The 22,940-nt window shown below is 37.2% G+C and overlaps 1 protein-coding gene across 3 annotated transcripts in view; it reads right to left on the reverse strand.

Moving 5' to 3' along the window:
* The window catches only part of SNTG1 (syntrophin gamma 1), a 902,129-nt gene that overhangs the window by 186,091 nt on the left and 693,098 nt on the right, over nt 1-22,940 (reverse strand). For all 3 annotated transcript variants that reach the window (XM_086695809.1, XM_025922739.2, XM_086695810.1), the window contains exons 12-13: nt 20,209-20,339; nt 3,088-3,217 (exon numbers count right to left, since the gene is read on the reverse strand). In XM_086695809.1, coding sequence (XP_086551935.1) covers nt 3,088-3,217; nt 20,209-20,339 — 261 coding nt within the window. The remainder of the gene's footprint in view (nt 1-3,087; nt 3,218-20,208; nt 20,340-22,940) is intronic.

The following is a 22,940-nucleotide window of genomic DNA, read 5'->3' on the forward strand; positions in this document are numbered from 1 at the left end:
CTCCCCATTTAACAATTATTACTGCTGGAAATCAGTAACCAAAGAATTAGCAAGTGGTTAGCACAGTGCTGTAATAATTCCAGTACAGAGTTTTGTGTGTGTTTGTTTCTTTCCTCTAAACTTCTCCTACATATATTCTCCAGGTAGTCCAATTACTGAAATATGATTCATTATTAAAAAGTTTCTATAATGAGATTTTAATACTTCTCTTTTTTCCTTCTAATCATTTTGAGGACGTATATTTTTATATCCTTTCAGTAGCATGATTTTTGCTTTTACATTTTAACGTAACATTTTATATGCATTTTCCAGTTGGTCTTTTTTTTTTTCAACTTTACGCTTATGCAGCCTAATCTCCCGAATGAAACTCCCTGAGGTAATCTATCTCCGTGTTTACCTTTCTGCGTCTATTAATAGCAGGTAAACTATCCAGAATTTCACTTACATAAGCTCACACACCCTTGAAGTATTTGCAGAGACAGAAACAAAATACTTCTACATCCTTCTGCAAGGGACTATTTCTATCTTTCCTAGAATAAAAAATTAAGAGAATTAGAATGATCCAACTAGGCTACACAAAGCCTTTCGAGCTCCTCTCAATCTGTACCATTTCTTTCTTCATAGGAACCAACGAGATCAGTTGTATCATCAGGGCAGCCATTGTGTTTCACGGAAGTCAACCTAACTTTCACATATGATTGTTATGCCTGATGACCTTCCTGCATGTATGTTGCATTACAGATACACGAGAGTTCATTGCGATATTAGTACTTTTGCACGAGTACTGACTACAAGATCAAAAGGACACACAGTAATCACAAGGATGTGTAAGAACAACTAGACTACCACAGCGACATTATCATACTAGACACGTGGACCTCTCAGCATAGGGTAAGAAAGTCACCTGTCATGGCAAGTACTTCTCAAGAGGGTGAAAAACAAGCAGCAAAATCTGGTTTGTTCTTCTCTATGCCAACAGAGAACAGACACATTTGCATCTTCCCTTTCTTTTCATATGCTCGTCTTCTGGGTCACAGCAGGCTAACTAAACTTAACATTCCAAAGAAACAGTTTTCTTGAGAATGTTCCTAGGATTTGGGGTCATTGCAAATTTGGATCTAGGAAGAGAAACACTTTGGATTTAAAATTTAACGTTCTGTTCTTTCAAAAATACTTTGTTCTCATAAACGTAGGATCTTGGCTCATTTTTAGGCACTCCAATGACTGCATGTAATGAAGTACAAAGTCTGTACTTCATAGCACTTTATCCCTAAAAACATTCCTAAAAAAAAACAATGTAAGAGAGGAGGAGAGGCATAATCCTTAGAGAAGCACTGCATTTTTTTTTTTTTGCCAGTCTGAAATCTCTTGTCATCTTCCGCAATTTAGATATGATGAAATCAACAGATTGGCAAAGACAGGGTGTTGTGGGGGGGGGGGGGGTCACTCCTGCCCAAGCCAGATATGCCCAGAACAGGTCTCCCTGCTGAGTGATGTCCCAGAGTAAGGCTTGGTGTATTTGCTCCCATTCAGGCACCATAAAAAAAAAAAAAAAAAAAAAAAGAAAAAAACAAAATCCTCTCCTTTCATTAACACCACAATGAGACCTCATTTTCACACATACCAAGTAACCAAAATTTCAAAAGACAGAATGACATGGAGTGCTGAGGTGATCTGTAGAAAGAGACCTGAAAGCACAGAGTGAAAGGGCGAAGTGGACAGCCATCTGAAAACCATTTGGCACTGCAAGGAAAGACTGAACACCCAAGTGTCCCATCCCTATCCGTGTCCCTCCCAGATAATCCCTTCAACGTGCCCCCAGGAGACACGTGCATGGCCACGCTCCTGCCTAGATTTGAAAGCAAAATCTCTGCAAAGATACTTGGGTCTGCAGGGTCACTTGTGTGAGGAGAGTTTTGTATGTCCGTGAGTTTGAGAAAGGGTTACATATTTCTGCTTGACCATTTACATGGTTGGCCTCTGAATCTTCCTTCGGACTAACACGGCGTAGAGGAGTTGTGTTCCGAGGAGCATACGAAGACAAAAGTTTGGATGATAACCGGTATTGGTTTTGCAACAGAATAATCTTGCATCAGATCGAATAATCTTTAATGACCTGCATCAGTACTCAATAAAGTGACGTTTACAGTTTTGCATGTTTTTTTTTTTTTAATTTTTTTTTCAACGTTTATTTATTTTTGGGACAGAGAGAGACAGAGCATGAACGGGGGAGGGGCAGAGAGAGAGGGAGACACAGAATCGGAAACAGGCTCCAGGCTCCGAGCCATCAGCCCAGAGCCTGACGCGGGGCTCGAACTCCCGGACCGTGAGATCGTGACCTGGCTGAAGTCGGACGCTTAACCGACTGCGCCACCCAGGCGCCCCAAAAGTTTTGCATGTTTTGATAGACAATACTGCTAGAAGTAAGGGGGGGGGGGACGATCGATTAGGTCATGAAAGAATAGTGATGAGAAGATAGAGATCAGGAAGAGATCAGAATGGGGGAAGAAAAGTTGGAATAGAAAAACAGAGAAAGAGGTGGAGAAGCCATTCTTGGTCATATAGACACAGCACTAACGGGGGAGTTTGCTGGATCCCGGAATGCATCGTCTGACCATTTCTGTGCCAGAATTGTCCCAGGAGGGACCTTCAGTCTCCATGCTGAGTCTTGCACCCTCCCCTTCAAACAGTTCCAGCTGCGATTATAAAATCACTAAAGGAAGCTCAATAATGCTGTCTCGAAATCCAGCACGGCTTTAGTTCAGAATACTTTTACTTACATATACAAGTGTTTAGTGATTGAATGCTAAATATTTTCACTCACTTAACTCACGTTGATGTTTATGGTGTTTGGGAATGAAAACTTGAATGTGAAGGTATTCTTGAACTGATATATTGGGCTAAAACTCTCAAGATAAAGTGATTTTCTTCAAATAAGTATCGCAGAATAGCTTTCAGAAGGGATATAACGTGGCTCACTCTTAGATAGATAAACACCAAGGAGTTGCTGTAAAGTTACATATATACTGGAGAAATTTACCACATTGAGAAACTCTATGGCCAGATATTCCTCGAATTGCTACTTACATTGTGCTTTGTGAGGTTTGAAATATTGGTTGCTATTGCTTGTAGCCAGTCAATACAGTCTTCCGCAGAGAGGCACTGAATAATCCCACTGCAGACCCCGTCCACAGCAATGACTTGAAAAGCATTTTGCCTGCAGACATATCAGAACAAATCAGATCAAAACATCGTCTCATTTATCTGTTTGCAACTCGAAATAGAATCTGTGGAAAGGTCTTCTCTTCCACAATACAAATAGAGCTTCAAATCCGTATTTGCGTATTTCTCTTTATAAATATCTCTGAGTTTAAATGGAGCACCAAGTATGAACCCAGATGACATATTTTGAATTAGTAGAAAGTTATCTTGAGATTCAGACGCATTCAGAAAAAAACTTGAGTCGTAAAATGGATGTTATATAAATGGAAGCATAGCTAAGACATGTCAGAAGGATTCTTTTCCCAGTTTACCATAAAAATATACATGGACGTTTATCTATTTGTCTGACAGCCTCTCCTCTTCACATCTTTCAATGCATTTCCTGATTTACAATGGAAAGATCAAAAAAAAAAAAAAGACACACAGATATGAAACACCATATATAAAAATCACCTGACGTCACGAGCTGCAGAATTTTGCTAGGTTGTAAATCATGTTCAGTCTCCGTTTTTTCTTCTCAAAGATGATTTGGACAAGATGTTCATAGCTTCACCTCAGGTGTACATTTTCTCTGAATTTATGTGCATGTCATGCATTTTGATAACCAAACTTTTCTTTAAAATCCAAAGGCCAGTATAAATATCCTTAGGGCTTTTTTGTTGATGCGTTGTCATTGCTGTTGTTAGAGGAAATTAAATGATGCCATCCTAAATTGTTCACCAAAGTCCTATAGAGTTCAGAGTGGCTCCCTACAGCTTAAATGATTGTTTGTTCTCTGTATCAAGTCCTTGCATATTTAGATATGAGCTTAATGGACAGGAGTTGATAAAAATTTCAAAATGAATGGAAGCTAGCCAAATGGCTTGGGCTTGAGAATTAGTGTGTGGTGCAACATGATACCCTTTGGGAAATGCACAAACTATATTTAAACCTCAGCCAGTTATGAAACAATAGAAAAGGTCTGTAGTTCAGCATTCAAAGGCCTTGTAAATTGTATAAATGCATATCTTTTTCGCTTAATAAGTACCTTTTCTGTTTTCTGTGTTTTGTAACTAGGCGTCTGTGGGTGGTAGGCAGGATCGACTTTCCTAAACAAAGAAAGGACACTCCACAGAGCATAGATCCGGCTCAATTCAGTACCTGTGTCACCTTTTCTTCCCATGACACCAGTCCGTATCTCGGAACTGGGCGCAAACGAAAGCTTTCACTTCTAAGGCACTCTGCATCCAAATCACTGACATTTTTAGAGAAATCTGCTCTGATACCCTTGACCAAGCACTTGCAACTGGAACAGGGAAGGGTTCAAGTATGCTTTTTCTTTGTTTTCTTTTCTCTTAAAAATACATGAAAAGACTTCAGAAAGTACAACTATTGTCTGCCTCTTTGAAGTAATGTTCTTTTGAATTTGTGACAAGAAAAAATATGCACAGCATGAACAGCATATTATAACTTCACGTCTTTCTTAGCTTTAATTTTGATATTCTGCAGTGAAGAAGACATTTAAAATATCTAGAAAGCTCAACCATCCATGGAAAATGGGAACTAATTTGCGTTTAGAAATATATGTTTCTTTCGGCTCTCTGATTATCATAACCATTGCTTGATTAAAAGCAATGCTAACCATTGCTATGGAGCAATGTTAACCGATCATAACCATTGCTTTGATTAAAAATTAAAGCATGTCCTGAACATATTTGTCCTCTCTGCTTTAAATGAATCATGGCGGCTTTTGATATTTTTAGCTGATTAAAGTTAATACACTTCGATCAAATCTGCCATTTCTGTAATCATATGTTACATAGTCCCTAGAAAGAATAGTTCTGAGGGCCTAATCTTTTATAAATCCAGGCTTATATGTTAACATATGTGTCACGTTTTACGTTCTGTTTCAACTTTTCAGAGTGATTTGATGGAAACCCTTTCATGAATTTAAGTGAAGTACTTGAATAGTTTCTTTGCTTATGTATGACCTCTTCCAAAATAGGCTGATCATAAAATTATAGTCTGGGTCATATTTCTGCCCGTTATTGAAATAATGAGAGTATTGACAAATTAGTTCACTTAGTTGTGATACAATTTCCTCTAGAAGAAAATGAGAATCATGTACTTTACAGATTTAGCAAGTATTTATGTAGTAACTGGTGAGATCCAGATAACTTTCATATATCACTGAAGCTCCGTGAATAATTTTCCTGTGAATAATCCATTAATATGTGGTCCCGACTGCAATATTTGAGAATGTTTAGTGGACTTAACATCAAGCACTTAGGAAGAACTGTAGTGCTTTTGCCTTTTATTTTTAGCTTTTAGAAAATGCATTTCTTTGACTAGAAATCATCAGGAGGAAAAAAGCTTTTTTGCTTCATCTTATTTGATGGTATACATTTTGAAATCAATAGACTGCATTGACCGCTTATTTGGTATTGTGAGTCATTAAACTTGAACAGTATTTGTAGCAGTCTTGAGGATACCCAGACAGAATCATGATTCTTAGTATACCCACATGCATGCACAACACACACGTGCTGAAAAACCAGGTACAATATTAGGGTTAGATAACCTGAAGTTTCAAATTCAGATTAACTTTCTGCTCTCTGCTCAACATTTTTATATTTTTCTAAGGATTCTGGGTCATTGCTCTGGCAATGAAAATTATTCTCAAACTTTGCTGAATTTCAATGCGTTTTTTAAAAATACAAGCTTAGTTTCCCTTTGTGTGAACGATATTCTGCTGACTACAAAGTTCGTACATAATTTTCAATATAACTTATGTGCATATAAATTTACACACATGTCTGATTAACACTGTTAATAGTTCACATTTTGACACACTGGTGAATCTACCTCATGAAGGCATATGTAGGAAGACGTTAAATTCGTGAGGAGGGAACAGGAGAAAACAGAAGGCACTTCAAAGCACAAAGACTGAGAACCACAGACACCGAAATACAGCAGTGTGGAGTGGCTGGATAGCCACATCCATGAGGAAGACGGCGGATCAGCATGGAAAAGCAGGCAGGTTCAGAACAGGAGGGTTAGGTATGCAGGGCAGGGGGCTCAGAGTTCCCAGAGGGCAACTATCCGACTTTCTATCGAGGGCTACCAGTATTAAGACTGCTAAAGAGGGATATGATATGGAACTGAAATAAAGTGCTCATCAGAGTGAAAAAGAAAGCAATTAGCTCAAGGGCTTTATAAAGGCATTAGAAAGACTGTGTCACTTTTTTAAAAATGGAATTTGAGGAAGAGAGAATCAAAATTACTTCAGAGTTTGGGATCTCACTTGTCGAAGGGTTTCGATGCACAAGAGAAGGGAAAGCATTCAGATAGGAGATAGTTCATCCAAAAGCAAATAGGGACATGTTGAGAGAAACGTGGGCTGTTGGTTTGGACGACGTGCATATGGAGAAGCGACAGGTCACGTAATTGGCCGTAAAGTAAAGCCTGATCATTAAGAGCTTTGCAAAGCATTTCTACCTAATCCTGAAAAGTCAGGGGGAGCCAATGGAAACATTCAAGGATTGGAAGGAAAGCTCCTGTTTGTATAGATCTCTCTGTGGTGGTTAAGAAGATGGGAAAAGATGATAATAAAGCCAAGAGGGATGTAGGAGGGCATTGCAATACTCAGGGTGAACAATGATACGAATCTGCTTCCAGAGAGTGGTTTTCTGTATACCAGGAGAGAACATTGACTCAGACCGTGTTGAAAAGAGGCCATTTACTTGATTTGGTACTTAATTATTTGGGGGGGGGGGGTGGTAAAGGAAAGGAAAAAAAAATTAAAAGCACTTAAGTTAGTGATTACATCAATTTGTTCTATTTCTTGTTGAGTTCAATTCACATTCACCAAGTTCAGGATTATTTCTGCTCTGGGCATGCTACCTTGGTTGAATGCCTCATCAGAGCTTTTATTGTTCAGGTTCAAAACCTTAACTTTTGGGGGAAATACATGAGGAACTCTCCCAAACCATTTTGTTACCTATTTTCCAAGGTTTAAATAGCCAATTTGTTTCATGATTTGAAACACAATAACTCATCATTACCTAAACAAGCCCTGCAATTTTATGCAACTATGTCGCCCCCTCCCCAGTATCCCTCTTGTCTAAAAAACTCTTCTGTTGTCTCGCTCCATTTATTACCTGCAAAGTTATTGCAAATCACTTAATTCTATGTAACTTTCTGACCTCTAATTTCTCTATGTGTAAAATAAAGATAGCAACATTTGTCCCTCATCTCTTGCATTTTTAAGACTTTTTTAAAGAGCAGTTTTAGGTTCACAGCCAAACTTAGGGGAAAGTACAGAGATTTCCCATATATTCCCTGCCCAATATCAACATCCCTCAACTAGATGCTACATTTGCTACAGTTGATGAACCTCGAGTGACACATCGTTAGTACCCAAAGTCCATATTTTACATTAGGGTTCACTCTTGGATCTGCATTCTGTGTGTTTGGACAAAGGTATGATGGCATGTATCCATTCATAATAACATCATACAGAGTATTTTCACTGCATTAAATATCCTCTCTGCTCAGCTTCTTAATTTCTTCCCCTATCTGCCTCTCACACCCCTACCCCAGCAACCGTTAGTCTTTTTACTGTCTCCATAGTTTTACCTTTTCTAGAACGTCTGTCATATGGTTGGAATCAAACAGCATGTAGGCATTTCAGATTGACTATTTCATTTGGTAATATGCATTTATGGCACTCTCATGTCTTTCCGTGACTTGATAGTCCATTTCCTTTTAGTTCTGAATAATATTCCATTATCAGGAATATATAGCTTATATATCCATCCACCTGAAGGATATCTTACTGCCAAGTTTTGGAATTATGAATAAATCTTCTATAAACACCTGTGTGCAGGTTTTTGTATGGACATAAGTTTTGTCTCCAAGAAAAATGGAGGAGAAACATGGATATGAAATATCCAAGTACCAAGAAATATGATTATTGGATCGCATGGTAAGAATTATGTTTAGTTTTCTAAGAAACTGCCGAATGACTTCCGAAGCGGCTGGACCACAGTGAGTTCCCACCAGCAGTGAATGAGTTCCTAGAGTCCCACATCCTCCTTAGCATTTAGTGTTGTCACTGTCTTGGGTTCTGGTCATTTTGATGGGTATGCTGGCATCACATTGTTGTTTTAATTTGCATTTTCCCAATAACGTATGATGTGGGGCATCTTTTCATGCCTTTACTTTCCCTTTGCGTATTTTCTGTGGTGAGGTGTCTGTTAACGTTTTTGGTCTACTTTTTTAGTGGGGTTGTTTGTTTTCTTATTGTTGAGTTTTAAGAGCTGCCATTTTTCTTCCTTCCTCTTTCCTTCCTTCCTTCCTTCTCCCTCCTTTCTTTCTTTCTTTCTTTCTTTCTTTCTTTCTGTGTAACAATCTTTTGTCTTTTGCAAATATTTTCTCTCAGTCCATAGCTTCTCTTCTCATTCTACTGACATTATCTTTTGTAGACATAAATTACTGACTTTAATGGAGTCTAGCTTATCAATTCCTTCTTTCACAGGCCATGCTTTCAGCGTTACATCTAAAAATCATCACCGCACCCAAGTTTATCCAGGTTCTTGCCTCCGTTACCTTCTCAAATTTTTGTAATTTTATACTTTCCATTTAGCTCTCTGATCCTTTTTGGGTTGATTTTTAAGAAAGGTATAAGGTCCCTGTCTAGATTATTTTGCATATGGGTGTCCAGTTGTTGCAACACCAGTTGTTGAAAAGACTCTGTTCTCCATTGTGTTGTCTTTGCTTCTTTGTCAACATCGGTTGACTGTGTTCCTTGGAGTCTATTTCTGGGCCTTCTGTTCTGTTCCATTGATCTATCTGTCTATTATTTTGGAATACCACACCATCTGGATTATAACAGGTTTCGCTAAGTCTTGAAGTCAGGCAGTATCAGTTGTCTAACTGTTCTTGTTCTTGAATATTGCATCGGCTATTCTGGGCTCTGACTCTTTGAAGAAAAAAAAAATCACAAAATAACCTGCTAGGATTTTGACTGAAATTGCATGGAATCTAAAGATCAAGTTAGGAACAATAGGCTTTTGGCAATATCAAGATTTCCTATAGATGAACATGGAATATCTCTCCATTGATTTAATTCTCCTTTGATTTTGTTCACCACAGTTTTGTAGCTTTCCTCGTATAGATTCATATGCATATAATATATATTATATATGTATATTCATTCATACTTGCTGTTATCACTTACTAGTTACACAAATTTCTTGTCGATTCTTTTTTATTTTCTACATAGATTATCATGCCATCTGCAAACAAAGCAGATGTTTTATTTTTTCTTCCTAATCTATCTTTTCTTTTCTTTTCTTTTCTTTTCTTTTCTTTTCTTTTAGCAATCCATTGCTTTTGATAACTTAAGATATGGTTGTCATTCAAGACAGTTACAATGCCAGACATAAATCCTGACATTTTTTGTTCTTTGACTATAATCTTTTCCTTTCCATCACCACTTAATTATCTTATTCTTTTTCATCTTTTTTAACCCTTCTAATTGTATTTGTCCATAAGTCCATTCAGCATATATTTGCATTCCTCCCCAGACTGAGTTCTCTGTTCATCCATATCAATTGTGTGTTTCCCCGTCCCAGAAATTCCTGCTGTTTTCCTCCAGCTGTTCTACCTTATGAATTACCAGCACTCAATAACTTCAATTTAACTAAATGTAAAGCTTTTTCTTCCTAATGTGTCAGACATCCCTGGAGAAGTTAATAATTTGTGCAAAGGAGTCTCGATGCAATTGGTTTGGTTATCAGGACCCTTAGTACCTCTGACCTACTTTGCTATCTTTATACCCTCACTGCATTATATACATTGCAGGTTCTCTGGCTTATGTAGCAGTCATCTTATTTATCTCACACAACTGGATAATCCTGTTCCTTGTAACATCTCTCCCATAGTTTGTCTTTCTTCAGTTTGTGAATCCTGCCTTTCTTTATGTCATTCCGAAAAGATACTCTTGAGTTCCAACTCTTGAATAGATCTGGTACCTTTTGTTAAAATTTTAGGGGTTTTGGAAATATATCTTTTTTTTTAAATTTTATCAATCAGAAATCTTTTATCTACACCTAAAACTTACTGGAATATACTCTTTTAAGGGTTATTGCTTATTCATTTTTTCAATTTTCTAGAGATACTCAAGTTTACTGGGACTCTATCCTTCTCTGGTATAGAAAATGTTAAAATGTAATTGTTAGGTTTGTATCATTGAAGTATCAATAAGTATGTCATAAAGGTGAGAAATGAAATAAGTAGGGAATATACGACAAGATAACTTTCCCTAGGCTGAAAAAACTATGCAAAGTTGGTCCAGAGTCATCCAAAAGAAGTTTTAGCTTTTCCAGAGAGAGAGAGAGAGAGAGAGAGAGAGAGTTATCTATCATTTTTTTTAAAACACCTTATCCATTTTATTTATTTATCTATTTATTTATTTATTTATTTATTATTTTTATTATATTTTTTTCTTTGAGAGAGAGACAATCTAAAGCAGGATGCACACTCAGCACAGAACCCGACATGGGGCTCTACCCCATGACCCTGGGATCATGACCTGAGCCAAAATCAAGAGTCGGATACTCACAGACTAAACCACCCAGGCTCCCCAAGAGAGTTATATGTCTTGAAGAAGTTATTGTACTTTCTCCCTTAACCCCACAGGACAATTTTGTAGCAAGAGGTATTAGAAGGGGTTATGGAGTGGACAAGATTGCCAGTTGACACACAAGCTAGACCCAGGCTATTGAAGGCTCCTTACCCCCTGCCTTGTCCTAGGAATGTATGTTCTGCCCACCATTCCCTCAGTGAGAACTGTTCCAGGGATATCGCCTTGAGAAAGTAAGGTGTTGTTGAAACCATCTGGATGGTATGCATGACTGAACTCAATTAAAGCCTGCATATCAACTTTAAGATTCTGTTGGGTGGGTGCAGAGATCTATTCATTTTGCAGCCACCCAAGACAAACCTCGTAAGTAAGTTCCTTTTCTTATTACACCTGCCACCCATCAATTTGGAGTGGTCTTCCTCTTTCTTAGGTCTTTCCTTGCCCTTCATGTAAGGGGGCCAGTTTGTAAACCAAGGGTGAGGAAGTGGAGTATATATGAAGATTGTTGTAGACAAAGGGATACTTGTATGGCTCATGGATAGGTGAAATCAAGTAGGATCTTAATGTTAATTATTTTTTGAAAATCATAGGTTGTTCCTGGTTTACATGAAGCACAGTCCTTGTAGACCTGTTGGCCTATCCGTGAAAATGGAAGAGTCAAGCAGTTCAGTCACACTGGATCCATGTGTATGGGACCCCACGTAACAGGAGAACAATGGAATAGGAAGGGTAATGATACACCCAAATGGAGCTATTTCACTTCTAGCCTCTCTGGTATTGACTCCTTCTCCTCAGTCAGTAACCATGACTTGACCATGATGTGCCTTGAATTTCATGTCCCTCTTTCCCCCCTCATCATGTTAGCATATCCTTTACACTGTTTCCCTTTCTTTACTGTCAATATTCTTCTTATAACCATTTTTCAATCCAATTCACTCCAGAAATGATTCCAGCCTATGTCACTCCAAAATTAATCACTTTTTGAGTCCTTTCAGTATTTCTTTTCTGTAGTTGGTACAACCAACCACTCTCTTCACCTTAAAACCTTGTTTACAATATATTCTGTTTTTATAGTATTATAGTTAGGCTTCTTCTTCCCACTATTTATCTTTTCTATTTTATGCAATCACCTGTTCTGCTTCCTCCTGAGATCCCCTAAACTATACATTCTTAGAAATTCCCAACCTTCAATGAGCAATCATGAACTGAGTGTAGACTTGAGCTACATTCATATTTGTCCTTATCATTACAATTGATTTGATAAGACTCTTGCATGGTGAATGAAAGTTCTCACAATCCCCATCCTTGTTCTCTGCTTGGATACTACACTTCATATATAGATGCCTAAAAAAAAAAAAATGGCACCAACTCAAATATCCTCACCTCAGAAGAAAAAGGCTGAACACTCTCAGAAAGGCAAGAGTGATTCTGCTGGAATCCATTTAGAAACCCATTGGAGGGGCGCCTGGGTGGCGCAGTCGGTTAAGCGTCCGACTTCAGCCAGGTCACGATCTCACGGTCCGTGAGTTCGAGCCCCGCATCAGGCTCTGGGCTGATGGCTCAGAGCCTGGAGCCTGTTTCCGATTCTGTGTCTCCCTCTCTCTCTGCTCCTCCCCCGTTCATGCTCTGTCTCTCTCTGTCCCAAAAATAAAAATAAATGTTGAAAAAGAAAAAAAAAATTTAAGAAACCCATTGGAATTTCTAAATGTAACCATGTAAATCGAGAGACTTTATTTCACTGCTATTGATTTCCATACTGTTTGAAAAGCATGCAGTAGATGATAGTCCTCCTCAAAAACAGAGCGATGGAATTCCTCCTCATTAAAACAAATTTAATAAGCATTTATTGAGTGCTTTTGAGCCATAAAGCATACTAAGCACTGAATGATACATGGAGATAAATACTATTTTTCTAAAATTCAAATATATATAGTACATAATATACAGATAAAATTATATACTCAATATATTCAATTTTCTCATATAAGGAAAATTAAGCATAATTAAAAATAGACAAAATTCCCACAACCTCTACTTCCCATTCTAATACCCCAACATTACAATTTTCTGCAACATTATGACACTTCAGAATTGAAATCTGATATATATATTTCTAAATCAGGGTCATTACCATAGATGAACATAAACTGTTCTATCACTGATAAAACCATTGTGACGTTTTAATTCATGCCTACACAGTAGTAGATGACAGTGACACAACTTTGTTGCAATTAAATATGAGAGGTATTTTATCACTGAAGTTAAAATTATGGGCCTTGGCAAAACCAACCTACAAATAACATCCCAGGTTTTGAACCAAGATAAATAATTTCCTATATTTGTCATCATTGGCCAGTAATTTATCCTTTTTTTTTTTTTCTCCTCACTCTTGAAATTGCCACTGGCCTGTGAGCTCCTTCAGGGAAAGAAGCAAACACAACACCTCCTCTTACAGACATTAAATCAATATTTATTGAGTGAATGAATGAACAATAAATTAGCTCTTGAATCTGAATTGCTGTGCAATCCACTCTGAATAGTGCTATGTTTATAACTGCTTATTACTGTAATATTTATTGAGTGTAATTAATTCAATTGCTAAAAGCAGCTGATGTATTGTGGCACCATAAAAATAAAAACGTAGTGAGTCATCTGGATTCATCCAAACAAGTTATTTTTTCTCATAAATTGTTTTAGCTAAGTGATTCCACATCATGTAAATGTATAATTTTTTTAAAGTAAAACAAAACAAAACAAACACATGTATTAAATATATATATATATCATTAATAGAAATATTAAGAGAGTTGTTAAAGCAGAAGAAAAATAAAACCAAAAGAAGAAACAAATAAAAACAGGAAGATTAAAAGTAGGATGCATTTGAAGAGTTACACGAAAATAATAATATAATATCTTGAGTAATTTAAAATACATGTATAATTGAAATCATATCAGAAATATGTCCATCGATAGGAAAGGAAAAAAGGAGTTAAAGTGTTCTAAGTTTTTAACATTTTCCTAAGAAAGAAAAATTAGTAAATGGTATTTAACTCCAATAACCATGCGTGTATGGTACTACAGTCTGAAGGTTTGTGTCCTCTGCTTCCCCACGCCCAAACTTTACATGTTGGAATCTTAATGACTAATGTGATGGCAGTGGTAGGTGGAACCTTTGGGAGATGCTTAAGCCATAAGAGTGGAGCTCTCGTGAATGAGATTAGTGTTTTATAAAAGAAGCTTCAGAGAAATCCCTAGCTCCTTCCACCTTGTGTGGACACAGAGAGAAGACGACATATTTGAATGAGGAAGAGGGCCTTCATCATAGAATTCTACCATGATGGTAACTTGATCTTGGATTTCCAGCCTCCAGAACCGCGTGAGAAATAAATTTCTGCTGTTTATAAGTCACCCAGTCTGTGCTATTTTGTTATTGTAGCTTTGATGGACTATGATATATGGTGTAATGTTTAGGCAATAACTAAAACAAACAAAAAAGGATATATATGTGTACACACACACACACACACAGATATATATGTCAATATTATAGAGGAAACAAAAATAATAAAAAAAATAATTGTTCCAAAAATGTTTTAAAGATAAAGGGAATAAAATACAGAAACTAGTGTGTTGAGACAAAGAACTCTCTTCTTGAATATAAATAAAACTCTCAAACCTGAACAGTAAAAAAATAAGTTAATTACAATATAGTCAAAGGACAAAAGAAATTTCACCAGAAAGGATTTTGTGGAAAGGAGGCACATGAAAAGAAGTTCAACATCATTAGAACACACAAATTCAGGTCACAAAGATACATTGCTACATACCTATCAGAATGCAAACTAAAAAGATGGCAACAATACCAAATATTGGCAAAGAGGTAGAGAAACTAGATCATGCATGCAATGCTGGTGGGAATTTAAAATGGTACAGCCATTCAAAAAAACAATGTACCTATTTCTGACCAAACTAAATATACTGTTAGCACACAAGTCAACAATTGAGCTCTTGAGCATTTCCCCAAAGAAACGAAAATGTATGTTCACATAAAAATGTATACACAAATGTTCATAGCATTTTAATTTAGAATAGCCCAAAACTGGAACAACCCAGATATCCTTCAAGGAGTGAATATTTTTAATGTAGTATATCCATACCATGGGATACTATGAGAAATTAACAACAAATGAGCAGTAGAAAAATGCAACAACTTGGAAGAATTACTAGAGAATGATGCTGAGTAAGAAAATTCAATCCATTAAGTTTACAAAATGTAAGATTCCATTTAGATAATGTTCTTAAAATGACATAATAATTGAGGTGAAGAACAGATTAACAAGTTGTCAGAGGTCAGGGACATGCTGGGGGAGGATGGATATGACATGGTTACAGAAAGGTAACAGAAAGGTTCTTACAGTTCTCTTGGAGTAATTCTTGGTTGCGACTATGATGGTGGATAAGAGAATGTGAACATGAGAACAAATTCTGTAGAATTACACAACACACACAGACGCGCGTGCGCACACACACACACACACATGAATTCTGAATGAGTGGTGGATTTTATCCATTTCCTGAACGTGGTATGGGACTACAGTTTTGCAAGAAGTTACACCATTTGGGAAAATGGGTAAGGGGTAAAGAGAATCTCTATTTCTTACAACTATATGTGAAAGTGCAATTATCTCAAGATAAAATGTTTAATCATAAAAAACAAAAAAAATGAAAGTGTTGAACAGAAAACAAATACTAAGATGGTAGATATAATCCAACTAGAAGATCAAGGTTGTTATTTTGAATTAAAAAAAGAAATACAAGAAAAAATATATACAGCTTAGAAAGGACACATTTTGAAGAGTAAGACTAATCAAAGTTGAAAAAAATGGATAAAAGAATATATAACGTAAATATTCGCCAGTAGTTCTTTGGTGTAATTCTTGAAAACAAGAAATAGTTTCAGAGATATAGGATATTTCATAATGATAAAAGGGTGATATATCAAAAAGTCATAAAGTTCTAAATCTATTTATATCAAATAATATAAAATTAAATGTATACAGTAAATATTGACATACTAAAAGAAGAAACACACAGAGCTGCCATCACAGTGGGAGACTGAAATGCACTTTCTCAATATCTCATACAATAAACAGACAAAAACACCATTAATGATAACACCATTAATGATACAGAGGATCAGAACCCTTAGTGAAAAAATATGACCTAGTTAAAATACGTATGATACTGCACTAAAGAAAATGACAGCACACATTCTTTCAAATGCATATGGAATGTTTGCCAAAACTATTCATATACTGGGTGAAATCAAGTCTCAATAAGTATCAAAGGATTGAAATTATTCAGCATGAAATTATATAGGAAAGCAATAACAAAAGAGATAAGTATAAAATCCTAAAATATTCTGAAATCCTGCAACACACTTTTAGACAGTCCACATGTCAAAGAAATAATTGTAACAAAAATTAGAAAATATTACTAAATGAATACTAAAAAAACAAATCCATGAATATCAACACTTGTGGATTTCCAATTCTGGCTAAGGCAGAATAGCCCCATTCCTCCCAAATGCTCCTTAACAAACCAACAAACATTGGATATAGTCCAAAAACAAATATAGATGGTCCACGAAAGGTAAAGGATAAGACTGATGGCCTAGGACCTAGGGACTTGAGGAATAACAAGGTGGTAAGTCTCACGGGGTTTCTTATTGCCTCCCATACATCCTAGACTGTGTGCTCTAGAAGTCTGCAATCCAGAATCACTAACAGCAAGACCAAAAACAAACAAACAAACAAACAAACAAAAAATGGTTCCAGAAAAGTCTGTTCTCCCTAAAGGACTAAGACATGAGTGGGCCAACTGCATTCAATCTTTTTGGCAACATGTCCTAACTCGATCAAGCATCAAGAGAGCCAGTGTCCCTTTTTCCCAGGTTTCAGCAGGGCCAAGCAGGGGGTTGTCTTCCACGCATCCTCTAATTGTCCCAGCTGGTGGTGCTCCAGGGGACGAGCAGGAAGCTGATCCTCACCTAGAAGAAGCAGGCAGCATTCCCATTTCCCTTGGGGTAATGTCAGTGGGGTCAGTGGGGTCCAGTGGGAAGTTCAATCCCCACACCCACCCTGTGGCAATTAAACTGAGTGAGGTGGTGTAAGATGGGGTGAATCAGTACTCTGCCTCGCCTCCATGTTGACTACCATGGCTCAGCAGGAAGCTCAGCCTCCACTCCTACCTGTCATCACCAAGGTGTAGTGAGGTGATGGGAGGTTGGCCTCCTTCCCTCGGCTTTCCCTCCGTCTCCTCCTGTCTGTCAGCAGGATCTCACTATGGAGAGTGATGCTTCTACCAACGTCCTGTAGCTACAAAGCCACAAACATCAGCCCCACTCACCCACCCTCCCGGGGGGCAGCAGGGCCAACCAGGGAGATAAGTTGACACCCCACTCAAGGGCGATGTGTGATGGGGTTGGCATCTGACTTTCACCAGGATTTAGGGAGCGCGACTGAGGGGTGTGACAGACCTGCACTTCAGTCATCTTCATCGAGGCAGTATGAGCAGGCATTCAGGGAGCGTAACACACATACCCATCCAGCCCTCACACTACACGGCAACAAAGGGGTTGCCTGCTGTGAAAAGGAGACTATAGAGAATCCAGAATCTCATAATTTAATATGCAAAATGTCCAGGATGAAATTTGTAAAAAAAATCACTGGTTTTACCAAAGCCAGGAAAATCACAACTTTAATGAGAGAAGATAATCCAAAGACACCAATACTGAGAGGAATAAGGTGTTTAAATTATCTGAAAAGTATTTTAACGTAGTCATCATAAAAGTGCTTCAAGAGCAATCACAAGTGCTCTCGAAACAAATAAAAAATAGAAAATTTCAGCCAGAAAAAGAATATGTAGACACACACACACACACACACAAATGGACATGATAAAACTGAAAAACACACCACCACCACCAACAAAAAAATCATGCTGAAGGGGCTCAATAGCAGAATGGAAACTAAGAGGATAGAATCAGAGAATTTAGGGGCACCTGGGTGGCTCAGTTGGTTAAGCATCTGACTTTGGTTCAGGTCATGATCTCACAGTTCATGAGTTCTAGCCCCAAGTCAGGCTCTGTGCTGATAGCTCAGAGCCTGGAACCTGCTTCAGATTCTGTGTCTCTCTCTCTTTCTGCCCCTCCCTGACTTGTACTCTCTCTCTCTCTCTCAAAAATAAATAAAACAATAAAAAAAATAAAAGAATCAGAGAACTTAAAGATAGATCAATAGAATTTGCCCATTCTGTTTAGCAGAAAGAAAATTGACTTAAAACCAGAAGAATAGGGGGCGCCTGGGTGGCTCAGTTGGTTAAATGTCCAACTCTTGATTTTGGCTCAGGTCACAATCTCATGGTTCTTGAGAACCACATCAGGCTCCATGTTGACAGAGTGGAGGCTGCTTGGGATTCTCTCTCTCTCTCTGCCCCTCCCCTGCTCAAACTTTTTCTCTCTCAAAATAAATAAACTTTCAAAAAGAAATATTAATTTTCAGGGATCTGTAGAAGAATAATGCAAGATCTAACATTGTATCAACAAAGTGACAGAAGGAGAGAGGAGGGACTGGGACTGAGAAAGCATTTAAAGAAATGACATCCACAATTTGCTGAAGGTCACAAACATACAGATTTAAGAAGCTGAGCGAAGCCAGGAGAGAATTAACCCAAAAAAATCCATGCAAATACACATTACGATTAAACTTCTGAAAACAAAAACAAAAACAAATAATAAAAGAAAAAAAAACAAAAATAAAACTTTGAAAACAGCAAGAGAGAAAGAACATATTATTCACAGGGAAGCACCAATTTGAATGCCCAGGGAGGTGCAAAGGCAGTGCACAGCATTTTTCAGATATAAGGCAAGAATTATCAACTCCGATTTCTATATCTAGGGAAACTATCCTTTGGAATGAAGATAAAATAAAGAGATATTCTCAGACAAAGGAAATTAAGAGAATTTGATGCTATTAAACTACCTTTAAAGAAGGGCTAAAAAAAAAAAAAAACTTTCAGTAGGAAGGAAATGGTAACAGAAGGCTTAGAACTTTAAATAACTTTCCATTAAGTTTTTAAGATAATTTCTGATGACTGAAGCTAAAACCATAATGTCACCTGATATGGTGCTTGATATCTGTATAAGTAATTAAGATAATTATACTTACAAAGTAGGGGGGATTCAGGAAACTGAATGGAAGTAATGTTTCTGTACGTCATTCAAAGTGATAAATCATCAATACTTGTGATGTGAATCTGTATGTATATTTTAGTGCCTTGAGCAACCACTCAGAAAACTATACCAAATGATACACTCAAAAGCAATGTAAGTAAATCAAGATATAATCCTGAAATTTGTGAGTATAGCTAAAGCAGACTTTGATGGAAACGTGCACTGCTGACTACATATATTAGCAAAGAAAGTCTGAAAAATTAATGATCACACCAAAGTTTGCCAAACTATGGCCTATAGATCAAATGTAGCCTGCCACCTTTTTTATAAATAAAGTTTTATTGGAATCCAGCCATACCCATTCATTTATATAATGTCTGTGGCTGTTTTCATGAAACAAAGGCAGAATTCAATAGTTGTGCCAGAGATATTAAGGCCTTTCAAGGCCTAAAATATTTACTATACCATTTGTTACAGAGAAGTTTCTGGATCCCTAGAACATCCAACTCAAGAAACTAGAACAAAAAGTCAAGCCTAAGAACTTATGGAATGAAAGCAATCAAGAAAGAAGCAGAAACTCATTATTTATAATACATACACATAACGAAGAGCTTCAACAAAACCCCAGATTAGGCTTTTGAAAAAATAAATGAATAAAAGTTACAACCCCATGGCAAAAACCACCAAGACAAAAAGAGAGGAAAATATTCAAGAATGAAAAGGACATCACTTAAGGTCTACACTTATTTAAAAAGATAATAATATGAGAATAGTATCAAGTACATGAAGATAAATCTTGCTATCTAAAAGAATTATACAATTTCTTTGAAAAAAATAACATTAAAACTAAGATAAATAAACAAAACCCAATAAAACCGTATCCATTAAGGACACTGAATCCATTATAGCAAGTTAGTAGCAGAGTCAGGGCATTAACTGGATTTCTTTTATCATCAGATTCATAAATATTTGAGTTACACTATTGGTTTTTTTTTTTTTTTTAGTTCTTCTTGCTACCATTAGAAATGTGCTGCGAATAAAAATCGCAAGCCATATGATGTTAAAAGTTTGGTTGCAGGCCTCTTTTCAGTGAACAGAAAATCAGAACTCACTGGCGTGAACTCACCGACTCAAGTCTGTCCCAGGCACATACTGAGAGAAACGTGAATGAAGCAGTGGGATCAGCCTAAGGTCACACCATCGTTTTTCCCATCTCAAGCCTGGAGATGTTGGCCAGGACGAACATGACAACGTGTCCTGAAAGAATACAAACAATCAGTATTGGTTTTTTCTTTTTTTTTTTTTCATTTCTGTGTTTTGAGTTCCTATGTTATGAATACTTTCCATTTGATGGATCGTTTTTTCCCCCTAAATAATCAAAAGACATTTATAGAATGCCTCAGAAAGGAATCCATATTCATCACCAATAAATTTGTATTTTTAACTTCCTTATTAACAGAATTATATAAGAAATTGAGGAGGGAATAATGGAGATGAAGAATGGCAGGGAAAGCCTATGAAAAAATGGAGTGGGGAGAAGGGAGAAAAAAATAAAAGGGTGACAGAACTCAATTCATTCAGGAATGGAAATATGGGCCAAGTTACAAGGAAGTAATGAGTGACAAATATAAGAATAAGTTGTCGTTCATTCAATTACCCAATATTTTCTGAGTATTGGCTAAGCGCTAAACAGTGTTATACATGCTCGTAATTTATCAGTTACTTGTAAATATTTTTGAGTAGAATGAATTTCTTATAAAACAACTTTTAAAAACTACTCAAGGAAATCTCTGTCCAGTGTTTTAACTTCAAGTTTATAAAATGTTTGTATGTTCTTATATTGTGTTAAATTGATGTTAAATCAACCACTGCTGGTTTAAAATTACATGTATTTTAAGTTTCATTAAAAGGCTGGGTCTTTTGGGGTTCCTGGGTGGCTCAGTCGGTTGAGCGTCTGACTTCGGCTCAGGTCATGATCTCGCGGTCCGTGAGTTCGAGCCTCACGTCGGGCTCTGACAGCTCAGAGCCTGGAGCCTGCTTCAGATTCTGTCTCCCTTTCTCTCTGCCCCTCCCCGACTCATGCTCTGTCTCTGTCTGTCTCTCTTTCTCTGTCTCTCTGTCTCTGTCAAAAATAAATAAACATTAAAAAATTAAAAAAAAAAAGAACTTTGGGTCTTTTTCCTTATGTATAGAAGAAACATATATTTGAATAAAATTTGGTTTTTTCACACTTGATGATGATCCACGCTTCTTTCATTATTTCAGCTTTACTTTACAATTTCTTCTTGGCAGCAGTACCTGGAATAATCTTGATATTTAAGTTTGCATGGATTGTAAGGGCCAAGGCATGATCTGATTTCTTTATGTTCTATAGATTCTATACTTTTTGAGTGATGATGTTAGGAAATTCTATTTTAGTCTAGATTTTGAAACTCCATTAGTCTCAATATTATCATTAACATTTTTTTAAAGATTTTATTTTTAAGTAATTTCTACACCCAACAGGGGGCTCAAACCCAGAACTCGGAGATCAAGAGTCCCAGGATCCCCTGACTAAGCCAGTCAGGCACCTCTAACATTTTAAGGTATTAATTTCTTCAAAATTGCTTCCACTGTTTTCACTAAAGGTCACATGCTGTTTGGCATTATTATGTTAATGCACCCACTGTGCCAATAAATATCCACTAAATCCTTCCAGTTGTTGAGGACACTGGGTAGGAAGGCAAGGGCAGCCTTGCTAAGACCCTCCAGTGAGGGGCCCCCTACTGGTGATTGGTCTCCAAGACACCTAGTTTTTAATGCTTATCTTGTGACTGCAAAGGCACAAACGTAGGTTTCATGTTAATCCTGCTTCTGGCCTTGATGTCTCATGTTATAGACGGTCACCATGTGAAATGAGGTCAGTTAGGTGGCAGTATACAACAGGGTGACGAAGGCTCAGGCTCGGAATCAGAATCAGATCACCTGGGTTCCAAAATGCCAATTTCCCAACTGACGAGTCCTTTAACCGCGGAGCAATTTATTTAAATGATCTGTGTTTTATTGTGCCTATCTCCAACGATAAGCTTGTTAAAAGGCTCCTCTTACAAAAGAAAAACCTAAAGCTTTTTTTAGGCCCATTAAATTATTGCTTCCCCACCTTTTCTGCATGAAGGCACTCGAAGAAATAATGATCCTGAGTAACATACTAGGGTACGTAGACTAGGTTTCTGTGGTCAGAGCAGACTATAGGGAATGAGAGTGTCCCAGGGTCTACCAATGACTATTAAGCACATATCAGAGTATGTCTGGAACCCACTCACAGGACCCCATGCACATGGGGCTCTCCTGAGAAATTTTACAGTAAATAATTGACCCAAGTCAGCCAGGCTGCAAATGACAGTGCTAGGCAGATCCACTCGGCTCTACATCTTTACGATTCTAGGACCATCACGTCTCTCATCGCACAACATTTACCAGTCATACTTGCAAGTGAAACTATGAAAAGAATAATTAGGATTTTGGTCGTGATTATTTCACTCTTTGGCTACATGATTCTAGGCAAAGTATTTAAAGATGATGGTTCCTCTTCTTTCTTGAAAAGTACAAATAGTTCCCCTCACTTTATATGTTCCTCAAACAAATGACATAGAAACCGTAACAGAACATGACTGAAGCGATGGATTATTTAGGACAATGGTAATCACCAACACACGAGTATGGTAAGTTTTACAAATCATGTTTTATATGACTTCATAGTCTTCTATGAACATATGAAATGAAATATTTCAAGTATGAAAATACGTGTGAAATTTGACACGTCTTTGATGTAGCACTGCACCTTGATACTTTTATGAACAAAGTTGCCATTGTCACTTT

This window comes from Puma concolor, chromosome F2, assembly GCF_028749965.1.
Source record: "Puma concolor isolate L17-30 chromosome F2, mPumCon1.1.hap2, whole genome shotgun sequence".
In the NCBI taxonomy this organism is placed as follows: domain Eukaryota; kingdom Metazoa; phylum Chordata; class Mammalia; order Carnivora; family Felidae; genus Puma; species Puma concolor.